Source organism: Dipodomys ordii, unplaced genomic scaffold, assembly GCF_000151885.1.
Source record: "Dipodomys ordii isolate 6190 unplaced genomic scaffold, Dord_2.0 Scaffold227, whole genome shotgun sequence".
Lineage (NCBI taxonomy): Eukaryota > Metazoa > Chordata > Mammalia > Rodentia > Heteromyidae > Dipodomys > Dipodomys ordii.
The window spans coordinates 266,959-290,084 of record NW_012267443.1 but is presented as its reverse complement, the minus strand read 5'-3'; the positions used below and the strand labels follow the sequence as shown (position 1 = coordinate 290,084).

At 35.3% G+C, this 23,126-nt stretch overlaps 1 protein-coding gene and 1 pseudogene across 1 annotated transcript in view; both read left to right on the top strand.

The window, feature by feature from the left end:
- Sdhaf3 (succinate dehydrogenase complex assembly factor 3) overlaps positions 1-9,262 on the top strand; it is a 31,636-nt gene extending 22,374 nt beyond the window's left edge. Inside the window, exon 2 of the mRNA XM_013035861.1 lies at positions 8,325-9,262. Coding sequence (XP_012891315.1) covers positions 8,325-8,528 — 204 coding nt within the window. The 3' untranslated portion in view covers positions 8,529-9,262. The remainder of the gene's footprint in view (positions 1-8,324) is intronic.
- A 2,995-nt stretch (positions 9,263-12,257) lies between these two features.
- LOC106000575 overlaps positions 12,258-23,126 on the top strand; it is an 18,242-nt pseudogene continuing 7,373 nt past the window's right edge.

The window sequence follows — 23,126 nt, the reverse complement described above, 5'->3', positions numbered from 1 at the left end:
TCAGTTCGTTTTCTTTTAATTGGCGAATTCAGCCCATTTATATTAAGAGAAAGTATAGAGAGATGCATTGTTGTCCCTGCCATTCTGTTTTCCTAAGTTTTTCTTCTTTCCTTTCCTCCTGTGCTTGCTCAGTTAGACTTTGAGTAATGCCTGTGACAACATTCATTTGGCCATCACTAACATGGTCATTATTGTCTTTGTTCCAATTACTATGCTAGATGACAGACATTCAGTAACAAGAAAACTGATATCCCTATTTTTCATGGCCTTTGCAGATGAGGAAAAGCAGATAATGTAAGATGAAGATGTAAGGTACTGAGAAAGAGTAATAAAGCTGAATAGGTGAGTTAATCAGAAAGGCCTCTCTGAGGAAGAGCTGTTTCAATTGACAAGAGGGATGAGAAGCCAACCATGAGTAGAGAATTCCAAAGAGGTAAGCAAAAACTCACAGAGATACACACCATCAGGAAAATAACAAGAGAATTTGGAATTTTACAGAGTTGTACAGCTTGGGTACAGATACCTTTAAAAATACTGACCTGCCAGGCACCAGTGACTTACAAAGGAACTACTGTAGACCCTAGCTACTCAGGAGGCAGAGATCCAAAGGACTGTAGTCTGAAGCCAAACATGGGTGAAAAAGTCTGAGGCTCATCTCCAAAAAAATTCAACACAGTGCTTGATAAGAAATGTACTCATTACCTTGCCTATGTAATTGTAACCCCTTTGTATGGTATTTTCACAATAAAAAAAATCAACACAAAATGGGGCTTATGGTGTGGCTCAGTGTGCAGTTAAGCAAGCTCTGAGTTCAAACCCTGGTATTGCCAAAAAACAAAAAAGGAAGACAAGGAGGAGGAAGAGGAGGAAGATAAAAGTCAGGCAGGAAGAGGAAGGAAGGAAGGAAGGAAGGAAACTACCATTTTAATTCTTACCACAGTCCTGTGAGGTAGGCAGTGTAGATACCATTACTGTGCTATAAATACAGGCCCAGATCATTGAATGCTGGCTAACACTGTTAACATTTTTTTAATACCCTGTGTTAATGGGAATAGTATTATAGATTTAGTATCTGTAACATAATTATAAAACTTATTGATATAAATCATAAAGAAAAGTTACTCTGTAAAACCTGAAGTTTACAAATAGTCCATTTAGCTCAGATATTTTTTAAATGAACAGAAAACTAATCATTAGTAACTGATTTTTAAAATTAGCCTCATGAATATATTTTTAGAGGATAAGAGTTACCTTTCTTTTGTGTGTGTGTGTGTGTGTGTATGTGTGTGTGTGTGTGTGTATGAGAGAGAGAGAGAGAGAGAGAGAGAGATGGGTCTTGAAATCTGGACCTGGGAGTTGTCCCTGAGCTCTTCAGCTCAAGACTAGCACACTACCACTTGAGCCACAGCACCACTTCTGGTTTTCTGGTGGTTAAGTAGAGATAAGAGTCTCATGGAGTTTCTTTTCTGGTTGTTTTTTTTTTGGGGGGGGTCCGGTCTTGGAGCCTGAACTCTGGGCCTGGGCGCTATCCCTCAGCTCTTCAGCTCAAGGCTATCGCTCTACCACTTGAGTCACAGCGCCACTTCCAGCTTTTTTCTTTTTGCTTAGGTGGTGCTGAGGAATCGAACCCAGGGCATCATGCATGCAAGGCAAGCACTCTACCCCTGAGCCACCTTCCCAGCCCCTCATGGAGTTTCTTGATCAGGCTGGCTTTGAACTGTGATCCTCAGATCTCAGCCTCCTGAGTAGCGAAGATTACATGTGTGAGCCACTTGCGCCCAGCAAGTCACTTTTCTTTAAAATATTAATTTTCTTTTTGGCGGTCATGGAGCTTCAACTCAGGGCCTGGGCACTATCCCTGAGATGCTCTATTCAAGGTCAGTGCTTTCTCATTTTCAGCCACAATACACCACTTCCAGTTTTCTGGTGGTTAATTTGAGGTAAGAGTTTCATGGACTTTCTTGCCCCGGGCTGGTTTTGTACTGTGATCCTCAGATCTCAACTTCCTCAGTAGCTTGGATTACAGGTGTGAGACACAGGCACCCAGTTAAGAATTACTTTTAAGTAAGATACATTAAGCTCAAGGACAATGCACCTCTCAAGTACAATGTACCTCAAGTACAATGCTATTAGGATTTTAGAAACGTTGCAATGAATTTCATGAACAGGAATGTCCTCATTTGCACTGACTTTTCATTTCTGATATTACAGCTTTTTAGTCTGTGTATGTCTGATGTCAAGGACATGCCAAATTCAGATTAGAGAAGAATAAAGAGTATTTGTGAGCTCGATCTCATGTAACATTTCCTTTCTACTTTCTTAACCAATAACTTCCCATATACTTTTATTATTTTCTTTTTCTGTGCTGTAAGTAGCAACTAACACACCTTTTGCTGAAACTTAGAATCATAGGTGAATCTTGAGTTTTGTTTACTGCAGTGCACAAGGGAATCTGTAAAACTGACTCCAGTGATACTCTCCACCTTGTTTTGTATTCTGTTCGGGTATTTGAAAATTATGAAATCTGTTCAAAAGATCTGAAAATCTGAGAAACCAGATTTATGATCTTTGCCACTGTGGCACGGTGAGAGTCTGTGTTAATACTTTGAGCATATATATTTCAAATCCTGAGGGTGTCTTTGGATTTAGTTATTGTGATTCTGGTAACTTTTACATTTCTTGCTGGAATGGGTATTTTGTTGTTTTTACTCCTAATGGAGGCATGGCATTCTTAATCAGTTCTCTAGGGAAACCTACACACTAAATTTGTTGATTCCATCTTGTTAAATAAGTTCTTAAAGTGATTGAATACATTTTTGGAGAAAGGTAATTTTTTTCTCCTAGATCAAATATTTGTCTTTCTGTTGGGGAGTTTATGTGAAGGAGTACAAGTAACTTACCAAAACTATAGAAAATATTGTTATTTTTAGCTTTCTAGTAAATTATCAGGATGGCAACACTAGTATGTGCTTAACACTTAACTCTTTTAAGGAAACTAGTAATATTGATCACACAGTTCTTCAGACTAATTCTAATTACGGTATGTGAAAACTTTTGGGTAGAATTTTATTATCTAATTTGAAAAAATGTTATACTGTCAAGGAAACTTATTATCTATAAAATATGAAACAACTGTCAGATTTGTAATGTATTGATATTATGTATTACACATTTTCTTAAATTATAACTGATGACTTTAAAAGTGTGCTCAAAAATGTTAGACTATTGATGTCATTATTAAAAGGCAGCATATGATATTAGGAAGATTATGAATATGAATATGTATTATGATTTTCCCTTTATAGAATTTGAGAGTTTGGATTTCATTTATCATATTTTCTTGCAGTTGAAATATTCTAACTTACATTTGGGCCATTTGATTACAATTTTGCTTAAAAAAACAAAGGAAAACAAATACTAGACAGATGATTTTTTTTTAAAAAAAGTGACTTTTAATAACCCTTGGGTTCATATTAATTAATTATAATAAATTGATTTGGTGTCTGCTATTAAGACAAGTCATAGGAAGCCAGAGTTTCAACCTGTACATTTCAAAGGTTTTCTTTAGTTTTTTTCTGTGTTCTTTTCCATTCATTTAATTGCATAAACATTAAATGGGTATATTGTTATTTTAAAAAGAAGTGCACAAAGTGAGACATTCAGAACAAGATGTAAAAGACTACTTGTCAAAATTTATTGTCCATCTTTCTGGCCTTTCTCTTGTCATGTATAAATAATGTTCTATTATACATGCAAATAAAGTAATATTTCAGTGTTCTATAGGTTGATTTATAAATTGTCTTGGAAAGATTTTTGTCAGTTCATTCTTGACTATTCTTTATAACTGTTGCTTACTGTTCCATAGTAGACTGATATTACCTGTCTGTATTTATTTGATATATTAATGGGCAGGGGCTTTTCTGCCCTGTTTTACTTGTTACTCATACTTTCAATGCTGAAATGTATTGATTTTTCTATGACTTTTGTGCTTTCTATTTCCCTGTCACCATATCAAATTCAAATCCTATTCTTTTCTTTCCAACTCTGTTCTATGTTGGCATTGTAAAAAAATTATGGTCCAAATTTGTTTTTCTGAACCAATCAGTCTTAATTATTATATACCGGTTGTATATATTTGATTCACAAATCTAGTGATTCATATTATGTGCTCATTTAGTGATATACAAAGTAAATCAAATTAATATTCACTAGCTATGTTATAAAGTGAGAATTCTGAAATTTTTCTCTTACTGAAGAAATTCCTGTAAAATCTAAATGTCTTGTTTAGATTTAAAGACATTTGTAGCCAGGCATTGGTGGCTCACACCTATAATCCTAGCTACTTAGGCTGGGATCTGAGGACCAAGGTTCAAAACCAGCCCGGGCAGGAAAGGCCGTGAAACTCATCTCCAGTAAATCACCAGAAAACTGGTGGTAGAGCTCTAGCTTTGAGCTGAAAAGCTCAGGGACAGCACTCAGACCCAGAGTTCAAGCCCATGACTGACAAAAAAAAAGATATTTATAGTTAAAATTATAATAATGTGAAGGTGTTTAAGAAGAAAAATTTTAATAAATACAGTCTTTCTTCACTAAAAAACCTTAGTTTGTTCTCTAATGAACACTTACTAGAGTGGTAGGAGAAACATTGCAGAAGTTGGTTGTCAGCAACAGAGAAGAGGAGGCAAACAAGATTAAGACAAGTGGTTGTTATGACCTCATTGGAATATAAAGGTCTCAGGATTGAGAAAAGATGTCCTCCATTCTATTTCTTTTATTTGTTTGAACCTGATGAATGTCCAGTGAAACAATTGAGTGGTAATTTAGAGGTGGAGATGACAAAGAACAATGTTTGAATCTGACTAAAACACTGTATGCTTTTTTTCTTTGCTGATTCACAGAAAGTAATTTAAATATAGCTTTGAAGACATCCTGTATTCCTCATTGAATGAAACAAGTAATTCTGCCAACTATGATTTTCAGGTTGATAAAGCAGTATAAGGTTTTTTGTATAGAGTTACAGGCCTGCGGTTAGACTAGGCTATCATTTGCTGTTCAGCACTGAGGGAGCTTTGTAGATAAAATTCAAACTCACAGGTGAAATTTAGAAGTGATTCAATTTTAGATGAGTGATATTCTTACATAGTTAATTCTGTTCTCCTAAATTTGTTTCTACTTTATGTGATATAGATATGTGTGTATATCATACATATTAACCATATCCATATATGTATATATATTTTCTTAAATTAATGGGAAATATTTAAATGTTAACGGGAACTTTATTTATTTAAATTAATTGGAAAATTTACAACATATAAAGATGTTCAGAAAATGTAACTTACTACCATGTATCTATCAAGTGGCTTAAACGGTCCATCTTGTGGCTAATCTTGTTTCATCTGTACTTTTACCTCCTTTCTTTCTCCAGATCATTTCAAAGAAATACTGAAACATATCAATTTTATGTAAAAATACGTTAGAATCTACCCTGCAAAGAAATTCTTTAAAAATCTGAATCGTAATAACCATTATAGAAGGAGCATCTCTTGTCTGTACCCCCTCTGATCAGAAATCATTCAGATTTCAGCATAAGCGTCACTGGTTGAGTGCCCTTTTCTTTAGGTTTGTTTGATTGTCATCATTAGAAAGACATTGTGCATTCCTGGGAAAAAGTCAGTTCAGGTTTTAAACCCTTCCCAGTGTTTGATGATCGGGAGCTATGTGAGAGCAACATAACTCTTTACTTGTGATGTTTACCCTAATCAGTTGGTTGAGGTGGTATTTTCTTGGTTTCTTCATTGTAAAGGCATGAGTTTTTCAGTCTTCTAAGACTGAGGTTTTATAGTTTTTCATATTTTGAATTTTAATGATCACTCTGATGGGAATGTTTAATACTTTATTATATCTCCTGTTCTTTCTGTAAATTGAGTTTGAAGTAGATGTTTATTAGGTACAGTTAAATTTTTTTTGGTATAGGTGATAGGTACTTCTACATAAGATTATTAAAAATGGATTACTGTTATTAATTATAAATACCTGAAAGAGGAACTTACAAAGAAAGAATTTATAAACACTGGCATTGTCTCAGAGATTATTGATGCATGTGTAATCATTTTTCTTTGTTTTTTATGAGTGGATGGATGATTTCTCTTGATATGGTTTCAAGTTTATAAATCTTCATTCTTCATCTCCAGTCTGTTATTAAGTGATTTTTAAAAATTACAGCTGTGTGTTTTTTTAATTCTAGAGTATATTTTTGGTTTGTAGAGTTTCTTATTCTCTAATGAGATCTCTCAAATGCTTATTTTATGGCCATATTTTCTTTTATATACTTGAACATTTTTTTTTTTGTAGTAGCTTCTTTAAAATCCTTTTCTGCTGATTCTACTGTCTGGTTCACGTCATAGTTCTAGTAATTTTGGACTTGTCCCTGAATCATTATCCTTCTGTGTTCTTCCAATGTGTATTTTATGTTTTATTTTAGCAAATAATTAAATTGAATTCAAGCTATAAACTGTGTTTTCTTTGCCAAAAGAGCAACTGAAGTATCTATTTTGCTCATCTTGTTTTTGCTAGGTAGCTTGACTCCATCCTGACATGCATAGTTGAGGGTGAGCTAGATTTTTTTTTCATTTTCTTTGTAGAATTTGAGGTCCTCCATCAGTAGCTCTCTTTTTTCTCCTTTTCATTTTACAGTTGTTGTAAATATCCCAAACTCCTCTGATACCTCATTTGGTGCCACTACTGATTACTGTCCAAATTCTAGTTTCTTTTTAAGACCAAATGGTATCTTACTTCAGAAAGGATGGAGGGAAGGGGGCGGGAGAGTGGAGGAGGAGCTAGGGTACTGGTGGCTCATTCCTGTAATACCAATTACTCAGGAGGCTGAGACCTAAGAATTGAGGTTCAAAGCCACGAGGAGCAGTTGAATTCTCTAGACGCTCTTACCTCCAGTTAACCAGCAAAAAGCCAGAAGTAGAGGCATAGCACCCTAGAGCACCCTAAGTCCTTGCACAAACAAAAACAAAAAGAACTAATCCCTTTTGCTGCTTTCCAAAATTCATTGAATAGACTTGACAGTAAACCATATATTTTGTTTATGAATTCAGTTCAATTATATTGTTTTGAAATTCATGTGAACCTTCCAGTTTTGCTCTTATTCAAGATTATTTTTAGGTATTCAAGACCACTTTATATTTATGTGAATTTGAGAATCAGTTTTTCATTTCTGCAAATGAATAACTTCTTTATGGCTGCTTTTTTAGGTTCTGCTTTTAAGAAATGCTGGTATATAGACATTTAGTTCATTTGCTAATTCTTTATAGGTCACTGTTTGCATAAATTTCAGAGTACTTGTGAAGTACAGTTAGATTGCTGGTAAGGCGATATTTCAGTGAATATTCTTATGCATACTATTTGTTAACAACCAGAGGTGATTTTGCCTTGCAGGGGGCACTAGCAATGTTTTTAGACATTTTTGACTACGAAGGTTAGAGGGAAGGGTGTTATTGACAGGGCTCCTGTGAGACATCCTGCAATGCAAGAAAAGCTCCCCTGCTCCACAACAAAAAATTACCCAAATTACCAAATATTGCAGCAGTCCTGAGAACTGAGAAATCTTAAGTATCTAGGGCATTACTTAGTAGAATTTAGAAAGTTAGTAGTATGTGCAATGTTGTTTTGCTATTTTATGAAATGGATTTTTGTAAAGCATGAAGAAAATATCACTTCCAATCCAAATGAATGTTTGGATTAGAATTAAAGCTATTTCAGTGATATTGGCAATCTAGCAATGATAAAATGTGCAGCAGCCTTATTCATAGTGCTGTGCTGAGTGCATTAAGAACAAAATTACATGGAAAAACTAGATTGTTTTCCTGATGAAAATGATTGTTAAATATTGAGGACTAAATTGACATGTTTATAAATTTTTAATTGAATAGCAGGGGAATAGACTTAATGAATTTTAAGACCCATTTATAAACTTAAGGACTTATGATACCCCTTTGAAATCTGATGAAAGCGTAGCCCCAGGAGTATTTGTATACTTGTGTGTGCTCAGTTTTACATATGATTTTGGCTGGAACACACATGCTTCTAAAGCCATGGTTCCTTCTGTCAATTACTTGAAGGTTAAGAATGTATCAAACCCCCTAAAGTATTGATATGAGGCATATTTGAAATGATCACTGAATGGTATAGGTATCTTTTTAACCAAATGCAGAAAATTAAGTGATGAAGGAAAATAGCTGACTTGAAATTAGAGCATAGGTTTTCCTTTAATTTGATTTCTATGACCTTAATTTATCTTTCTCCTTTACTAGGTATACGCAGCAGTGTTATGGCAACAAGCTAAAGATAACAGACAAAATTCTACTGGAAAAGCATGTTTTGGCGCTTCTCTCCCAGAAGAAAGACTTAATGACTTTAGTGATGAGCAGATTGGACAGTTGCAGGAACTGATGCAAGAAGCTACTAAACCCAATAGGCAATTTAGTCTTCCTGATTCTTCAAAGCCGACATGTTAGTAAATACAATAAAGTTTAACAAGACATAAAACCTAGAACTTATTTCACTTATCTCACTTATCATTGGCTTTAAAATATATTATGTATTTAAAATGTATAAATGTATTGAGAATAACTAAAGTTTATTATTTCAGTTTTGAATATTTTTTCTTTACTTTTAATGTATACAAATGAAATATATGGATCAAAATCACTAGTAGGCATATTGGAGCGTGTTATGACATTAGTGAAATAGCAGTAGGTGCTAGATGGACATTTATTTTTGGTCTAAACAAGAAAAGCTTAAAAATGAACAAATTTTACTGATAATTTACTTGTATATAAATTTGTTATAAATGGTATTCTGTTACCCTTAGGGAGTTTCTTTAACTTCATAGGTTAAATAGATCTCTATAATGATGGGTATATAATTCCAACAAGTTTATTATTAGACATGTTGTCATTCTGAAAGTTTCATCATTTCTACTGTAATAGTACATATTATCATTTAGAATATTTCCTTCTGAACACTATTTATTCACTAAGATTCAATATCATGCTATCATCTGCATAATAGGTAATACCAAGTATGTTTCCACAGTGTGTAAAACAAATGACCCTTTAAATTAAATTATTGGCACTTGCTTTGAAAAATATAATTATAGTTCAAATAGTTGGGGAAGTTAAAAACTGTTTTGTACTAAAGTTGATTTATAAATTTATAAAATCAAAAAATAAAATATACATTAAATGTGCATATGCCTTAATGGAGGAAAGAATATTCTCTTCAACAATTTTTTTTGAAAATGAGATTTCCACATGCAAAAGAATGAGATTATACTTTCCTAATTGTTAGTAATGAAATACACATACAAAAACAAACTTAAAATGGAAATGAGGTAGCTAAAACCACAAAGTCTAAAGACTCTTAGAAAAAAATATGGAATCTTAGAGATGATAAAAATGCCTGTGCAGTAGCAACAACAACAACAAAAAACACCAAAAGTTGACTTCATCAGAATTTAGAAGGTTTTTGTTTTTTTGTTTTCTGTGGTCTGGGCTTGAACTCTGGGCCTGGGCCTGGGCACTGTCCTTGAGCTGCTTTTGCTCAAGGCTAGTGCCCTACCACTTGAGCCACAGTGCCACTTTCGGCTTTTTCTGTTTATGTGGTGCTGAGGAATTGAACCCAGGGCCTCATGCATGAGAGCAAGCACTCTACCACTGAGCCACCTTCCCAGCCCTCATGAATTTAGAACTTTTGTAGGAAAGTATCAAGAAAGTGACAAACTACCAAATAAGAAAAGGTACTTGCAAATTGTATTTATTAAGCTTTGTATCTAGAATACATAATGAACATTATACCTCACCAACAAAAAGACAAATGACTCCCCCAAAAGACAACACACACAAAAGCACCAGGTAAAAGTCTACTGTGGAAAGGTCTCCAAAGAACAAATATTCAACATCATCAGTCATTAGGAAATAAAAATCAAAACCACAGTGAGATACTGCTTCACAACCACCAGTTGGCTACTAATAACAGTCCCCTAAGATAACAAATATTAGCAAGAAAGGGAATTGGAACCCTGGTTCTTTCATGGTGAGAATATAAAACCCTATAAACATTGCAGAAAACATTCCTCAAAAAGTAAAACGTTCATCATATGATCCAGCTAATGTGCTTGTAGACCTATGCCCTGCCTAATGAAGTGCCCACTCCGTTCATAGTACATAAAAGTGATATACTCCTGGAAAATTTAATCAAGAAGAAAAGACAAGAATACATACCTTTACAAGAACAAAAGACACTGAGCTGGCACCAGTGGCTCACACTTGTAATCCTAGATACTCAGGAGGCTGAGAGCTGAGGATTGTGGTTCAAAGCCAGCCCAGGCAGGAAAGCCTGTAAAACTCTTATCTCCAATAAACACGCAGAAAACCGGAAGTGGCTCTGTAGCTCAAGTGGTAGAGTGCTAGCCTTGAGCTGAAGAGCTGAGGGACAGGGCCCAGGCCCAGAGTTCAAGCCCCATGAAAAGACACATTTTAAAAAAACATGATGGTTAGTCTAAAGGATAGTTCATTGGCATGAAAGTAATTAAATCGATAAAGAATTTCCAGAAAGAAAAATCCAAGCCTAAGTAACTTTTTTAGCACTATGAAATATTCTGGGCTAAATTAAAGTTCTTCCAGACAATAGAATAAAGAGGCAGAATCTCTAATTCACTTGATCAGATCAGCAAATATTTAGCTCCAAATAAAGTTTGAGAATGGAAAAATTACTCACTGTACCCCCCTATCACTTTATCACTTTGAGCTACAGCTCCACTTTTGACAAGCTTATGTGTGCACGTGTGTGTGTATGTGTGTGTGTGTGTGTGTGTGTGTGATTAATTGGAGATAAGGGTTAAAGACTTTTATACCCAGGCTGACTTTTGTGTGTGTGTGTGTGTGTGTGATTAATTGGAGATAAGGGTTAAAGACTTTTATACCCAGGCTGACTTCAAACCTCAATCCTGAGATCTCAGCCTCCTGAGTAGCTAGAATTACAGGCATGCACCACTGGCTCCTGGCCCAATAAAACACTCTTAAACTCAGTGTGAAAGGCACTTTTCAATTCAATTACAGGGTTTCCACCAAACATCTGCAGCAAACATAAGGAATCCATGAAAGTATTCTCTTTGATACTGAGGAAAAGATAACTGTCATCACTTCTTTTCAAAAACTACTCTTTCAGAAAATACCATTTTTGTGTAGAAATTTTTATGAATTTACAAATTATTTGAATAAGAGTTTATTACATTTCTTAGATGCAAATATTGCTATACAAAATAAATTGCTTTTCTACCTAATTGGAACATAGCATGTAGAGTTATAAAAGTATTTTGTCAACAAATACTGAATACAGAAAAGTTAACCAAGGATTTTCTGGTAGACATTGTAAACATTTAAAATTTAAAGATGCTAAAGACTTAGAGGCACTCAATGCTCAAAGATTGGATGATTCAATATTCTATACATTTTAATTTATCATTAAAAGTCCTGTAGTTTCTTAAGCTCTGTATATTCTAGATATTAGGCTTTTGTATCATATAGCTAGCAAAGATCTCCCATTCTGTAGGTTGTCCTGTTAACTTGTTCTTTGTCATGCAGAAACTTTTTAGTTTGATGTAATCCCATTGATCAATTCTTTGTTTGATTTGCTGAGCTTCTGGCTATTTACTCAGAAAGTTCCTTCCTGTGCTGAGGTTCTTAATGTTTTTCTTATTGCTGCAGGGAATAGTTTCTTGGTTTCATGTCTTACATTGTGGTCTTCAATCCATTTGAATTGATACTAGGACAAGATGATAGATAGGGATCCAGTTTTCATGTCTCTGCATATGGATATCCAGTTTTCCCAGCCCCATTTGTTGAAGGCTGTCTTTCTTCTAGCCTATGTTTTTGGCTTCCTTATCAAACATTAGATGGCTATAGGTTGGTGAGTTTATTTCTCAGTCTTGTTCCATTGTCCTCAGGCCTGTTTTTGAGCCAATACCAACTTGTTTTCATTACTATAGCAATCTTCAAATAATCAGTAACTCAATTAAAAAATGAACAAATGAGACTTCTCAGTAGAAGAAGTAGAAACGGCCAACAGATTTTTGAAGAGATGCTCAACATCTCTGGCCATAAAGGAAATGTAAATCAAAACAACACCAATATTCCATCTCACCCCTTCTGGCCATCATCAAGAAAACAGTAACAGATGCTGGCATGGCTGTCGGCAAAAAGGAACCCAATTACTTTGTTGGTGGGAATGTAAGCTTCAACCCCTCTGGTAAGCAGTATGGAAGTCCTTCAAAAAAATGAAACAAAATTAGTAATTCACTCTTGAACATTTATCCAAAAGATTATAAACTAGGATGTAGCAAAACTACCAGCAAAACCATGTTCATTACAGCACTATTCACCATAGCCAAGGTATGGAATCAGCCCAGATGCCCCTCAGTGGGCAGAAGGATCAAAGAAATATGGTTTACATATACACAATTGAATTTTACTCATCCATTAGAAGGAATGGTATTGCATTATTTGCAAAGAAATGTAAGGACCTGGAAAAAAAATTAGGTTAATGAAGTGAGCCAGACCTAGGGAGACAAAGGATACATGTTTTCTTTCATAAGTGGAAGCTAGAATTCATTCATAATTGTATAAGCACATTAATAATAAATGTATTAACCAAAATATGGTTGAATTCGAACAGTGTGATCCCTTAGGAAGACTTAACTCACAGTTCCAGGAAACAGGCACTAGAAAAGGGAGGGTGGGATGAATGAAAGAGAATGCAGTCATAAGATCCAAAGGAAGCTGGGCACCAGTGGCTCACACCTATAATCCAAGCTACTCAGGAGGCTGAGGTCTGAGGATCACAGTTAAGCCAGACATGTAGGAAAGTCTGTGAGACTCTTATCTCCAATTAACCACCAGATAACCGGAAGTAGCACTGTGGATCAAGTGGTAGAGTGCTAGCCTGGAGCTGAAGAGCAGGGGGACAATGCCCAAGCCCACAGTTCAAGCTCCATGACCGACAAAAAAAAAAAAAAATCCAATGGATATTTTATAAAGTTAAGAAAATTGAGGGAAGGGATGGGCTGGGAGGGATGGGGGAGAATGATGAAAGGGACGACATTGATCAAGATGCATGGTGTTTATAAACTGCTTTGAATGGCAGCTCCTTTGCAAAACTACGTATGATTTTAAAAAGGAAATGGTATTTGAGAAAAAATAATTCTGTGGTTTCAACACAATCACCATCAAAATTTCAGATATTTTCATTATAAACCTTAAAATTTAAAGACAGAATTGCAAAGGATCAGATCTAAGGAAACACTTTTAAGAACGATGAGTTAGGAAATAGCTTACCAGTATCAGAGAAAGTTTAGTGAACGATGGGCTATGGATGTAATTGGTGAGCAAGCACAGACGTAGCATGTGCAAAGTCCTGAAGATGGAACCCCAAAGCAGAATTAATTCATGAGAACTGCAGTTATAAGGTAGTGTAGCCTTTTATTACATAGGCTCTTCATAGCAATGATTAGTTACACTGAAATGACATATAAGACTATATATTTCAGTAAATCTGGGACTTTTATTTTTTCAATGCTGAAGATGGAACCTATGGCCTTGAACATTCTAGCTAGGTCCTCTAACACTGAGCCACAGCAGCACCACGTGGGCCTTTTTGTGAGAAAACAATCCTTGGTGTTTAAAATTATATGTAGGTTTCTTAAAGATCAGATAAGGAAGGCAAATCAATGCTTCAAGAAAATAGCAGGAAAAAAATTAGAGAAAATCTTCAAAATATTGCTGGAGGACAGCACTTTTAAAACACAAGCACTGATTGTAAAGGAAAAATAAATATATGAATATAGCAATGTGGTACTTCATCAAAATCAGTAAAGAATGCAAAAAACAAGACTAAGGGTACAAAGGAATGAATAATCATAACACAATGGCAGAAGACATTTACCTCAGAAGGAGGTAAAATAAAAAACAAAAACAAAAAGCCCCAAAGTGATTAAGAAATTCCTATCTTCAGTCTGGGCATGGTGGTATGTGTTTGTAATTCCAGCTACTCAGGAATCAGAGATTTGGAGGATCTGACTTTGAAGCCAGCCTGAGCAAAAAGTTAGCAAGAGGCATACATGACAAAAGAAGTCAGCGTTACCACATCTCAACAAAGAAAGTGAGTACATGTGTTTGTGAACATACATAATCCCAGCTACCTCTGGGGAGCATAGGTGGGAAGATTTAAGTATGTGGCAGGCCCCAGGTAACAAGTGTTTTTCCCTATCTAAAAAAACAACTAAAGCAAAAAAAAAAAGGGTTGGGTGCATGAAGCAAGTGAAAGAGCACTTGCCTAGCAAGAATGAGGCTCTGAGTTCAAACTCTAGTACAACAAATAAAGCAGGGAAGGACATATGGATGGCAGTCTGTGAGACCCTTTTGAAAAACACTATGAGGATCAGACACTGGTGGAAAAATATGAAAAAAACAAGTAAATGACAATAAAGTATTAGAATAATGGTCAACTCTGTGAATAATGTGATTAAAATGTGTGCATGGGTGATGGTGTTTTACATTCTGAACCAGGTGCTGCTTATATGACTATAATACTTGGAATTATACATGTGCAGCACTGACTTCCATCTTTAAGCCAGTAAAAATTTCTGCAGGAAATTTTCAAAATAAGGGTAGGGAGGGATACAATGTAATCTCTAAATGGACCTTCTGAAAGGCTTTGGGGGAAGAATGAATGGCCTGATACAGAGTTCTTCCCACATACCATGAGGCTACTGGACCTTATTAAAGGAGAGCATTCTACTACTGAGAATGATAGATTTTTTTAAGTGTATTTTTATTTTTTTAAGTAGCTGTACAAAGGAGGTGTCATTCAACAGAGCGGTTTATGAATACAGTGCCTCTTGATCATGTCACCCCCTTTCAACATCCGCACCTTCCCACCCTTCCCTCACTTTTCTTACTTTTTACGTTATGTGTTGAATGTTTGCCATTTAACAAAGCAATGAATCTGGATCTATGTTATCCCTTCAAAATCTTCACCCTTTCTGCCCAACCTGACCCTAATTTTCCTCAGTTCTGTGACATATACTATGCATTCTTGCCTGCATTCTACTAATTTCCTGCATTCTCCTCTTCTCCTCTTGCCCCGCTCCCTGCAAGTACCCATTTCTTGGTACTTATTTTGTTGGGCTTTGACTTATACTTCAGTTAATTTGTTTGTAACTGCTTGGATACCACAAAGTGTGCTTGTGCTATAGTTTTATTCACACATTCTAGCTCCCACAAATGAAGGAAACCATACAACCTGTGTTTCTCTGGGTCTGGGTTACTCCAATTATTATAATTTTTCCAATTCTTTCCATTTCCTTACAAATGGTAAATATCAGAGAATGATAGATTAAAAGAAATAAAGTTTACTTGGCATCCATCATGAAGACTTTGTATGGGAAAAGAAGGTTCTGGGAATTTGGCATTTAAGAAAGCTCTCTAGCAGATTCTGACCAGTTCCTGGGGTTGAGTTCCACTATTGGATTAAAAGCGACCTAAAAACAATGAACAAATCTTGAAGGAACCAAACCTAGCAGAAATTAATTAGAAATTAAGGAGCAACTACAGTCTTTTATTTAGTCTAATTAGCTCTTCTTTGTCTTTTAACACAATCTAACTCCTCCCAATGTTCAGTTATTTATGTTTCATAAGCTTGTTCAACATGCAAACCAAGACTATGCTTTCCTAAAATGGGAGAAAAGACCAATGGGGACTTAAATATATGCTTGTTGCTTCTAAGCTCTTTCCTTCCAATCCTGTGATATTGAATTATACTGATGTCTCCAAAGGTTGTTTTTCAGTGAACAATGCTTTAGGGGATTTTCATTTTCCATTCAGCTCCTAAATTATTTTTTGGTGGGAGAACTGATAGAAGCAGGAGACTGTAAGACTTTTGTGATCTAATTAGATTCATAAAAATTATCTAATTTGAAGAGCATGAAGAGGCTGGTAAATTAGCTAAGTACGTGTTTCATCCTTTCATTTTCAGTTTCTTGACTACTGAGATTAGTATTTTGAAACACAAATTCACAAGTCCAACTAGTTACTTGTTTGGACATCTCTGAGACTAACCTATAGAATTATCCAGAAGTATTGAGATCAAGTAGCAATTATGATGAGCTTTAAGAAATTATTATTTTTATACAAATTAAAGGATCAACTTGTGCTGTTTTAATAAAGAAATAATAGGGTTCGTTGCTAGATACCTAAAATAGTAACGCTTTTCAGTGTTTCAAATTATTGTAACACAAAAGCTGAAAGGAGCTGTATATTGAATAATTGTTGCTAAGCAACTTTAAGAAATAACTATGCACAGTAATGACATCTCCAGTGAAGGCTGCTGCTCATATTCGATAACTGAAAGGAGAATTAAGTTCCAAGTTACAGAAATAGTAAAATTTTTCATGTAAAATGCTTATCATGCTTAACTTCTAAGACATGCTCACTCAAAAGCCATGTGTTGTTAAAATATGACTAAAAGATTACAGTGAAAATATTTGAATGAACTGGATTTGAATTTGCTCGTGTTTTAAGCCTTTGTTTTCCCTTCAAAAACAGGGAAAGGGGTGAATTTGATCTCACCTTTGTAAATATGGGAGGATATCTTTTGACTTGAAGAATCAACGAGACTCTCAGATAGTGCCATTGTTGCCCAGGCCTCTGCTTTCTATAGAGAATGCACATTTCATAAATGCAAGAATTTTGTTTTGTTTATTAATGCTTTTATGTTTTATGCTAAATAGTTGTATAAAGAGGTTTCAATTTAACATGTCCATGCATGCATGAAATATATCTTGCTGCTCTTTTTATCACAGCCCTTTCCCCATCTATTTCCTCCCTCCCACCCATGTCTTCAAGTCTCTTACTGCAGTTTTAACAGATACACACTGAATATTATGGCTGTATTCACCCACCATTCCTCTTTCTAATTTTTTTTCTTTGATCTTAAAAAAAATTACCTTTAAGTAGTTGTGCAGAGGAATTGCCATTCAACAAATCAGTGTATGAAAACAACACATCTTGATAGATGTCAAACCTGTCATTATTCTCCCCCATCCCTTCCAACACTACCCCTTCCCTAAATTTTCATAATTTTGTTGGCTGTGCATTAAATTTTACAACTATATTCTCCCCTTTCCCGCACTGCATTCTATCCCTCTCTCCTTGATCACACCCTCTTCCTCACCTTTTAAATACTCATTTCCTGGTAATAATTTTGTTCGACGGTGGGTTGGCCTTTCTAAGGAACTGCAATATTTGAATTCTCTCCTGACATATCATATTTCATGTCATTCACCTACCATTTCTTTTTTCATCTACCTGTCTCCCTTCTTGTAGTTTTCACACCTTTCAACCCAGACATGTTTCAGTTTCTTGGTATCTATGTTGTTGAATCGTCAGTGAACTGTTCAAAGGGGGCTACACCATAGACTCTCACCTCCATGTACACCATCTTTAAGCAAGTTTGGTTGTGTGTATATGTGTCTGGCTCTTTCTGTATTTTAAACAATGTTTATATTTTAGGTCTAACTTCCACATATTTTAAATTGTCAAATATTATATTTTCTTGTATATTGGATGCAAAATGATGCTATGGTTTCTAAATACACTATGGAAAAATTAAACCCCACTAGTTAAAATATTAATCATTATGACTGCTTATCACAGATTTTGTTGTGAGTCTATTTGGATGCTACTCTTCCAGCAATTTAGGCCCCATGCTGAACAAAATATCTCAAAGGAAAAGGAAAACTTATTTTTCCTGTCCAATTAAGGGTTTATGCTCTTTGACCATCTTTCTATCCTTTCCTCCATCTGCCTTCATCCAGATTCCAGCAAGCATAATTCTACTTTCCAGTTCCTTGAGTTCAGTTGTTTTGCATTTCATTTTTGTGAATACATTCTTATCTTTCTATGACTGCTTCATTTATTTATTTATTTATTTTTATCGGTTATGGGGCTTGAACTCTAGTCCTGAATGCTGTCCCTCAGCTCTTCAGCTCAAAGCTAGCATTCTACCACTTGAGCCACAGTGCCACTTCTGGCTTTTTCTGCTTATGTGGTGCTGAGGAATCGAACCCAGGGCCTCCATGCAAGGCAAACACTCTACCACTGAGCCACCTTCCCAGCCCTATGACTGCTTTATTTAGCATGACATTCCTCAGTCTCTAATTTCTTTCATGTTGTTATTGCAAATAACACAGTTTTCCTTTTCAAAACTGAACACCATCAAACTCACCACCTCATCTGCCTTTTTAGAAGTTTCAACAGGTTTCATTGTTCTATTTTAATACATGCATGTAAAATACTTTGATTATATTCACCCTCATTCACCCTCTCTGTTCAACTTCCCCTTCCCACCCCTCAGCTTTCCTGTCATTTTCCTGTCATTCTTTTTTTGAAGTGTGTATTAATTGTACCATGGGGTTTCACCATCGTATTTTGCATGTGCATATTTTAGATTTTAATCAAATTAATCTCTTCTATTTCTTTCTTTTTCCCTATCCTCACCCACTCTCATATATTGTTCATTAGCTTTCTATGAGATTCTTGATGTAATCTTCATACCTAGATACATGGAATCTTGATATTAGTCTCCCTCCATCATTCTCTTTCTCTCTCCCTCTTATCCTTGTAAGCAGCTCCATATATACAATCATGCCCAATTTGTGTGTGTAAATAAGTATATATGTTTATGTAGTTATACATATATACATGCCTGAACATACCTATCTTTTGGCATAGAGCCCACAAATGAGTCAAAACAAATGGCAGATTGCTTTTTGTGCTTGATTTATCTCATTTAGTATGATCATCTTCAGTTTCATGATTTTTCCTGCCTAATTTTATTTCCTTTGTTTATTTATTGGTCGATCGTGGGGCTTGAACTCTGGGCTTGGGCGCTGTCCCTGAGCTTTCAGCTCAAGGAAGACGCTCTACCACTTGAGCCACAGCACCACTTCCGGTTTTCTGGTGGTTAATTGGAGATAAGGTTTCACGGAGTTTCCTGCCTGGGCTGGCTTTGAACTGTGATCCTCAGATCTCAGCCTCCTAAGTAACTAGGATTACAGGCGCGAGCCACCAGCGCCTGGCATAATTTCATTTCTTTATGGCTGAGCAAAATTTTATGGTGAATATGTACTACGCTTTCCTGATCCAACCACTCATCAGTTGTTGGGCATACTGCCTGGTCCCACTATTGGCTAAACCGAACTGCAATAAACAGGTATGCTGTTTATATGTTCTTGTATATTAATTTGCACTTGTTCAGATATTTTTCCAAGAGTAGATGGGAGAGTCATAAGGTAGGTCTATTTTTTGTTGTTTCTTGTTTTTGTGTGTCAGTCCTGGAGCTTGAACTCGGGGCCTTGGCGCTGCCCCAAGAGCTTTTGTGTTCAAGCTAGTGCTCTATCACTTGAGCCGCCACTCTACTTCTGGGTTTTTTTGGTGGATAATTGAGAGAAGAGTCTAACAGAGTTTTCTACCTGGGCTTTTCTGCTCAGGTTTTCTGCCTCCTCAGTAGCTAGGATTACAGGTGTGAGCCACAGATGCCGATTTCCATAGTGATTGTTCTAGTTGACATTCCCACCAGAAGTGTATTAGAGTTCCTTTCCCCTCCATCCCCATCAATATTCGTTTTCTTGATAATTGTCATTTTGGCAGATAAGATGGAATTTTAGTGTAGTCTTGACTTGCATTTCCTTTATGGCTACCTACACTGAACATTTCTCCATGTGTCTATTAGTTATTTGTATTTCTTCTTCTGAAAACTGTCTGTTCAACTAATTTGTTGATTCATTCATTGGGCTATTCTTTAGCTGCTTCAGTTTTTTTTGAAAAAAATTATATGTTCAGGTTATTAATCTTTTATCCTTCAAATAACTGGTAGAGATTTTCTCCCATTCTGTCTCTGATAATTGTTTCTGTTGAGATACAGAAACAGTTTTCAATATGATGAAATCCTGCTTATCTATTCTTGCTTTTATTAGCTGGACAATTGGAATCCTCTTCAGAAAGTAATTACCCAAGTTTATATCTTCTAGAGTTTCCTTTATGTTTTCCTGCAGTACTTTCAAGGTTTCAGGTTTTACACAAAGAACTTTGATTTGGAATTTCAGTCTTCTGCATACATATAACCAACTTTCCCTATACCATTTGTTGAAGATTCTGTATTTCCTCTAGAGTATTCCTAGATCTTCTCTTCTGTTGATCTTCATTCATACCAGTTTTGGTGCCAGTACCATGCTATTTTTGTTACTATGGCTCTGTACTATAATTTGAAGTCAAGTATTATGATACCCTTATCTCTACTTTTTTTTTATTTAGGATTTCTTTTACTCTTTGGGGTCTTCTGTGTTTGCATGTGAATTTGAGAATTGTATTTTTCTATTCCTATAAATAACGAGATTAAGATTTTGGTGAGTTTTACACTGAATCTGTAGATTGTTATTGATAGTGTGGCCATTTTCACAATATTAATTTTGTCAAATCCGGAACATACAAAATCTTACTATTTTGTCTCTTCAATTTTTCTTTGATATTTTATAGTTTTCATTATAGAGGTCTTTCACCTTCCTGATTGATTCCTAAGTATTTTCTTTCTTTTGAGGCTACTTTAGATATCTGATACCTAAAAGCTAATTTATAAAAAAATGGCATTGCTTACAGAAAATGGGATTTCATCAACTTGGAGGCAAAAGTTAAATTGTTTTTATTAGTGTTCTGTTGCAAACCAGTTAAAAGTTTACTGTATGGAATTGTTCACAAAAATAACAGAAATTAACACTTTCCATTCTAGAAACTATAAGTTCAAGGTTAAGTTGCCAGAACCAAAATCTAGTTGAATCTTAATTGCCTATGTAAAGGCTGCATCTCCAAATACAGAAATAGTGGGGGTTGGACTTTGACATAAAAATCATGGTGGTAGGTATACTACTATTCATCTCATAACACAGTTTCAATGTGACCTAAATGGCATAATGAAAAGTCAAACTTTTTAAAGAAATTTTTGAACACAACAAAAATGAAAAAGACAAATGAATGGCTCAATGTTAGTCATGTGGGCGTGTAGCCAATTTATTTGCTGTTTTGAGATATTTTGAGCTGGCTTTGCTTTACTCACATATTTGTTCTCTAATTTTTTGCTGTAAGAATGGTAAGGAATTTATTTTGTTACCTCTTTGAAGCAATGTAAAACTTCAATGATATATCATATAAAAGGCAAAGGTATTAGGGAAACAGAAAGAAGCTTCAATTATATTCATTTAGAAATAAAAAGCCCCTTACTTACAAATGATATTCATCTCACTGCAATAATTATCAAAATATCTATACCTTAATTGTGTGATTTTATGCAGATTATGAGGAAAATGTAGAAGAGATTCAAGAGATTCAAAAATCTACTTAGAAAATCCTTTTGAATATTTATCAGTGACTGTTCAATCTGTACCTTCTTCCTTTGAGGATGGGTTCCGTTGTGGAAAATAATCAAATCTGGCAATTAATCTGGCAGTATCCATAGCTTATTATGTAAAGTGCTAATGATAAATGGACTGGCTTTGCAGTTGCAAATGAGCTCCTTTGAGGAGGATACACAATTGTTAAAGTCTACACTAGAAATTTTATGTTTGGATTTGGCTGTTGAAGTTCTTCTGGTACCACTTCAATCTTCGGTTCTCAGTTCTGAAACTAATAACTAGTTACTGATGTGAGTTACATAGTTCTCAAAGTGACCTCCTGCTCTTTGGCTTTTTCTTCTTCATTTTATAGCAAAGCTTTAGTACAAGATACCAACAAATACTGTTACCTAAAAATGTCTGAGAACTTTTGCTTATTGGGGAAATGGAAAGAATGTGGAAAGCCAAGGTTCAGAAGAGCCCTTTGAAACCTTAACAACTTCTGGGAAAATAATTACCAAAGAACTCTACTTATTTGTTGGCCTTAGTGACATGAACATATATCACTCAGCCTCCCTGAGGTCCACAGTTGTATTCCTGTTTCACCAAGCAAGTACTCAACAATCCATCTGTGAAGACTTCATAAAGACAGGGGCTGAGAAAATATTTTATATTTTATGGATTTGGCTCAACAGTGTTTTATTGTAAAAATGATCCTAATGTATACATTATGGCATAACAGTTTGTAACAGCCCGCTCCCAATGAAGTAGGATTGAAAGGGGTTATTTCTGGATTGACTAAAATAAAAACAGTTGAGCAACAGAAAATTAAGGGGGCAAAATTTTAAAAGAGGAGGAACCATTTCAAGATGCAGACAATGGAGGGCAGAATAAAAAGTCATGTAGAAAACTTCTTTGTGTATGGCTAAATTAAAGTCTTTCTGAAAAGATTCTTTATACTGTATAATTCTACCTATATTCTTGATATGACAAATTGTAGAACCAAAAAACAGGTGGGTAAGTGGTAGGTAGTGGGAAGCAAAGAAGGATGAACAACAGAGCACAGACAAACAGAATCCCCGAAATTTTAGGTTAAATAGGTGATTCCACCCTTCTTTTTTCACTTTTAACATTTGGAAACATATTCTTAAGTCTCCTGAAAGGACACATAATTATTCCAGTACATAGCATAGCCACCGCACTCAAAAGGCCACTGGCCAGCATCACCTGGAGAGTCTTAGAGATGCAGAATCTTAGACCCTATCTTCCCACGGCAGGCAGAATCCATATTTGCATCTTAACCAGCCTCTCAGATGGTTTCCGTGCTCATCAAGTTTAAAAAGCATTAATGTAGCAATCAGGAGATAGGTTATAAGGTCAGATAGACTTGCTTTTGAGTTCTACTAGTCATAGTCCTTCTAATTTTTCTATTTTAAGTTACTTAGCACTACTAAGTCTTTTCTTACGTATAACATAATGGAAATGAAAATACCTTTCTCTAATGGTTGTTTGGAGTAGAAGCTGACAAAAAGTAGGGATAAATGTTAAGGATTGATATTCCTAATTATGTTCATTGCAACAAAGGCCTAGGAAGAATTTGAACTTTTTTTTTTTT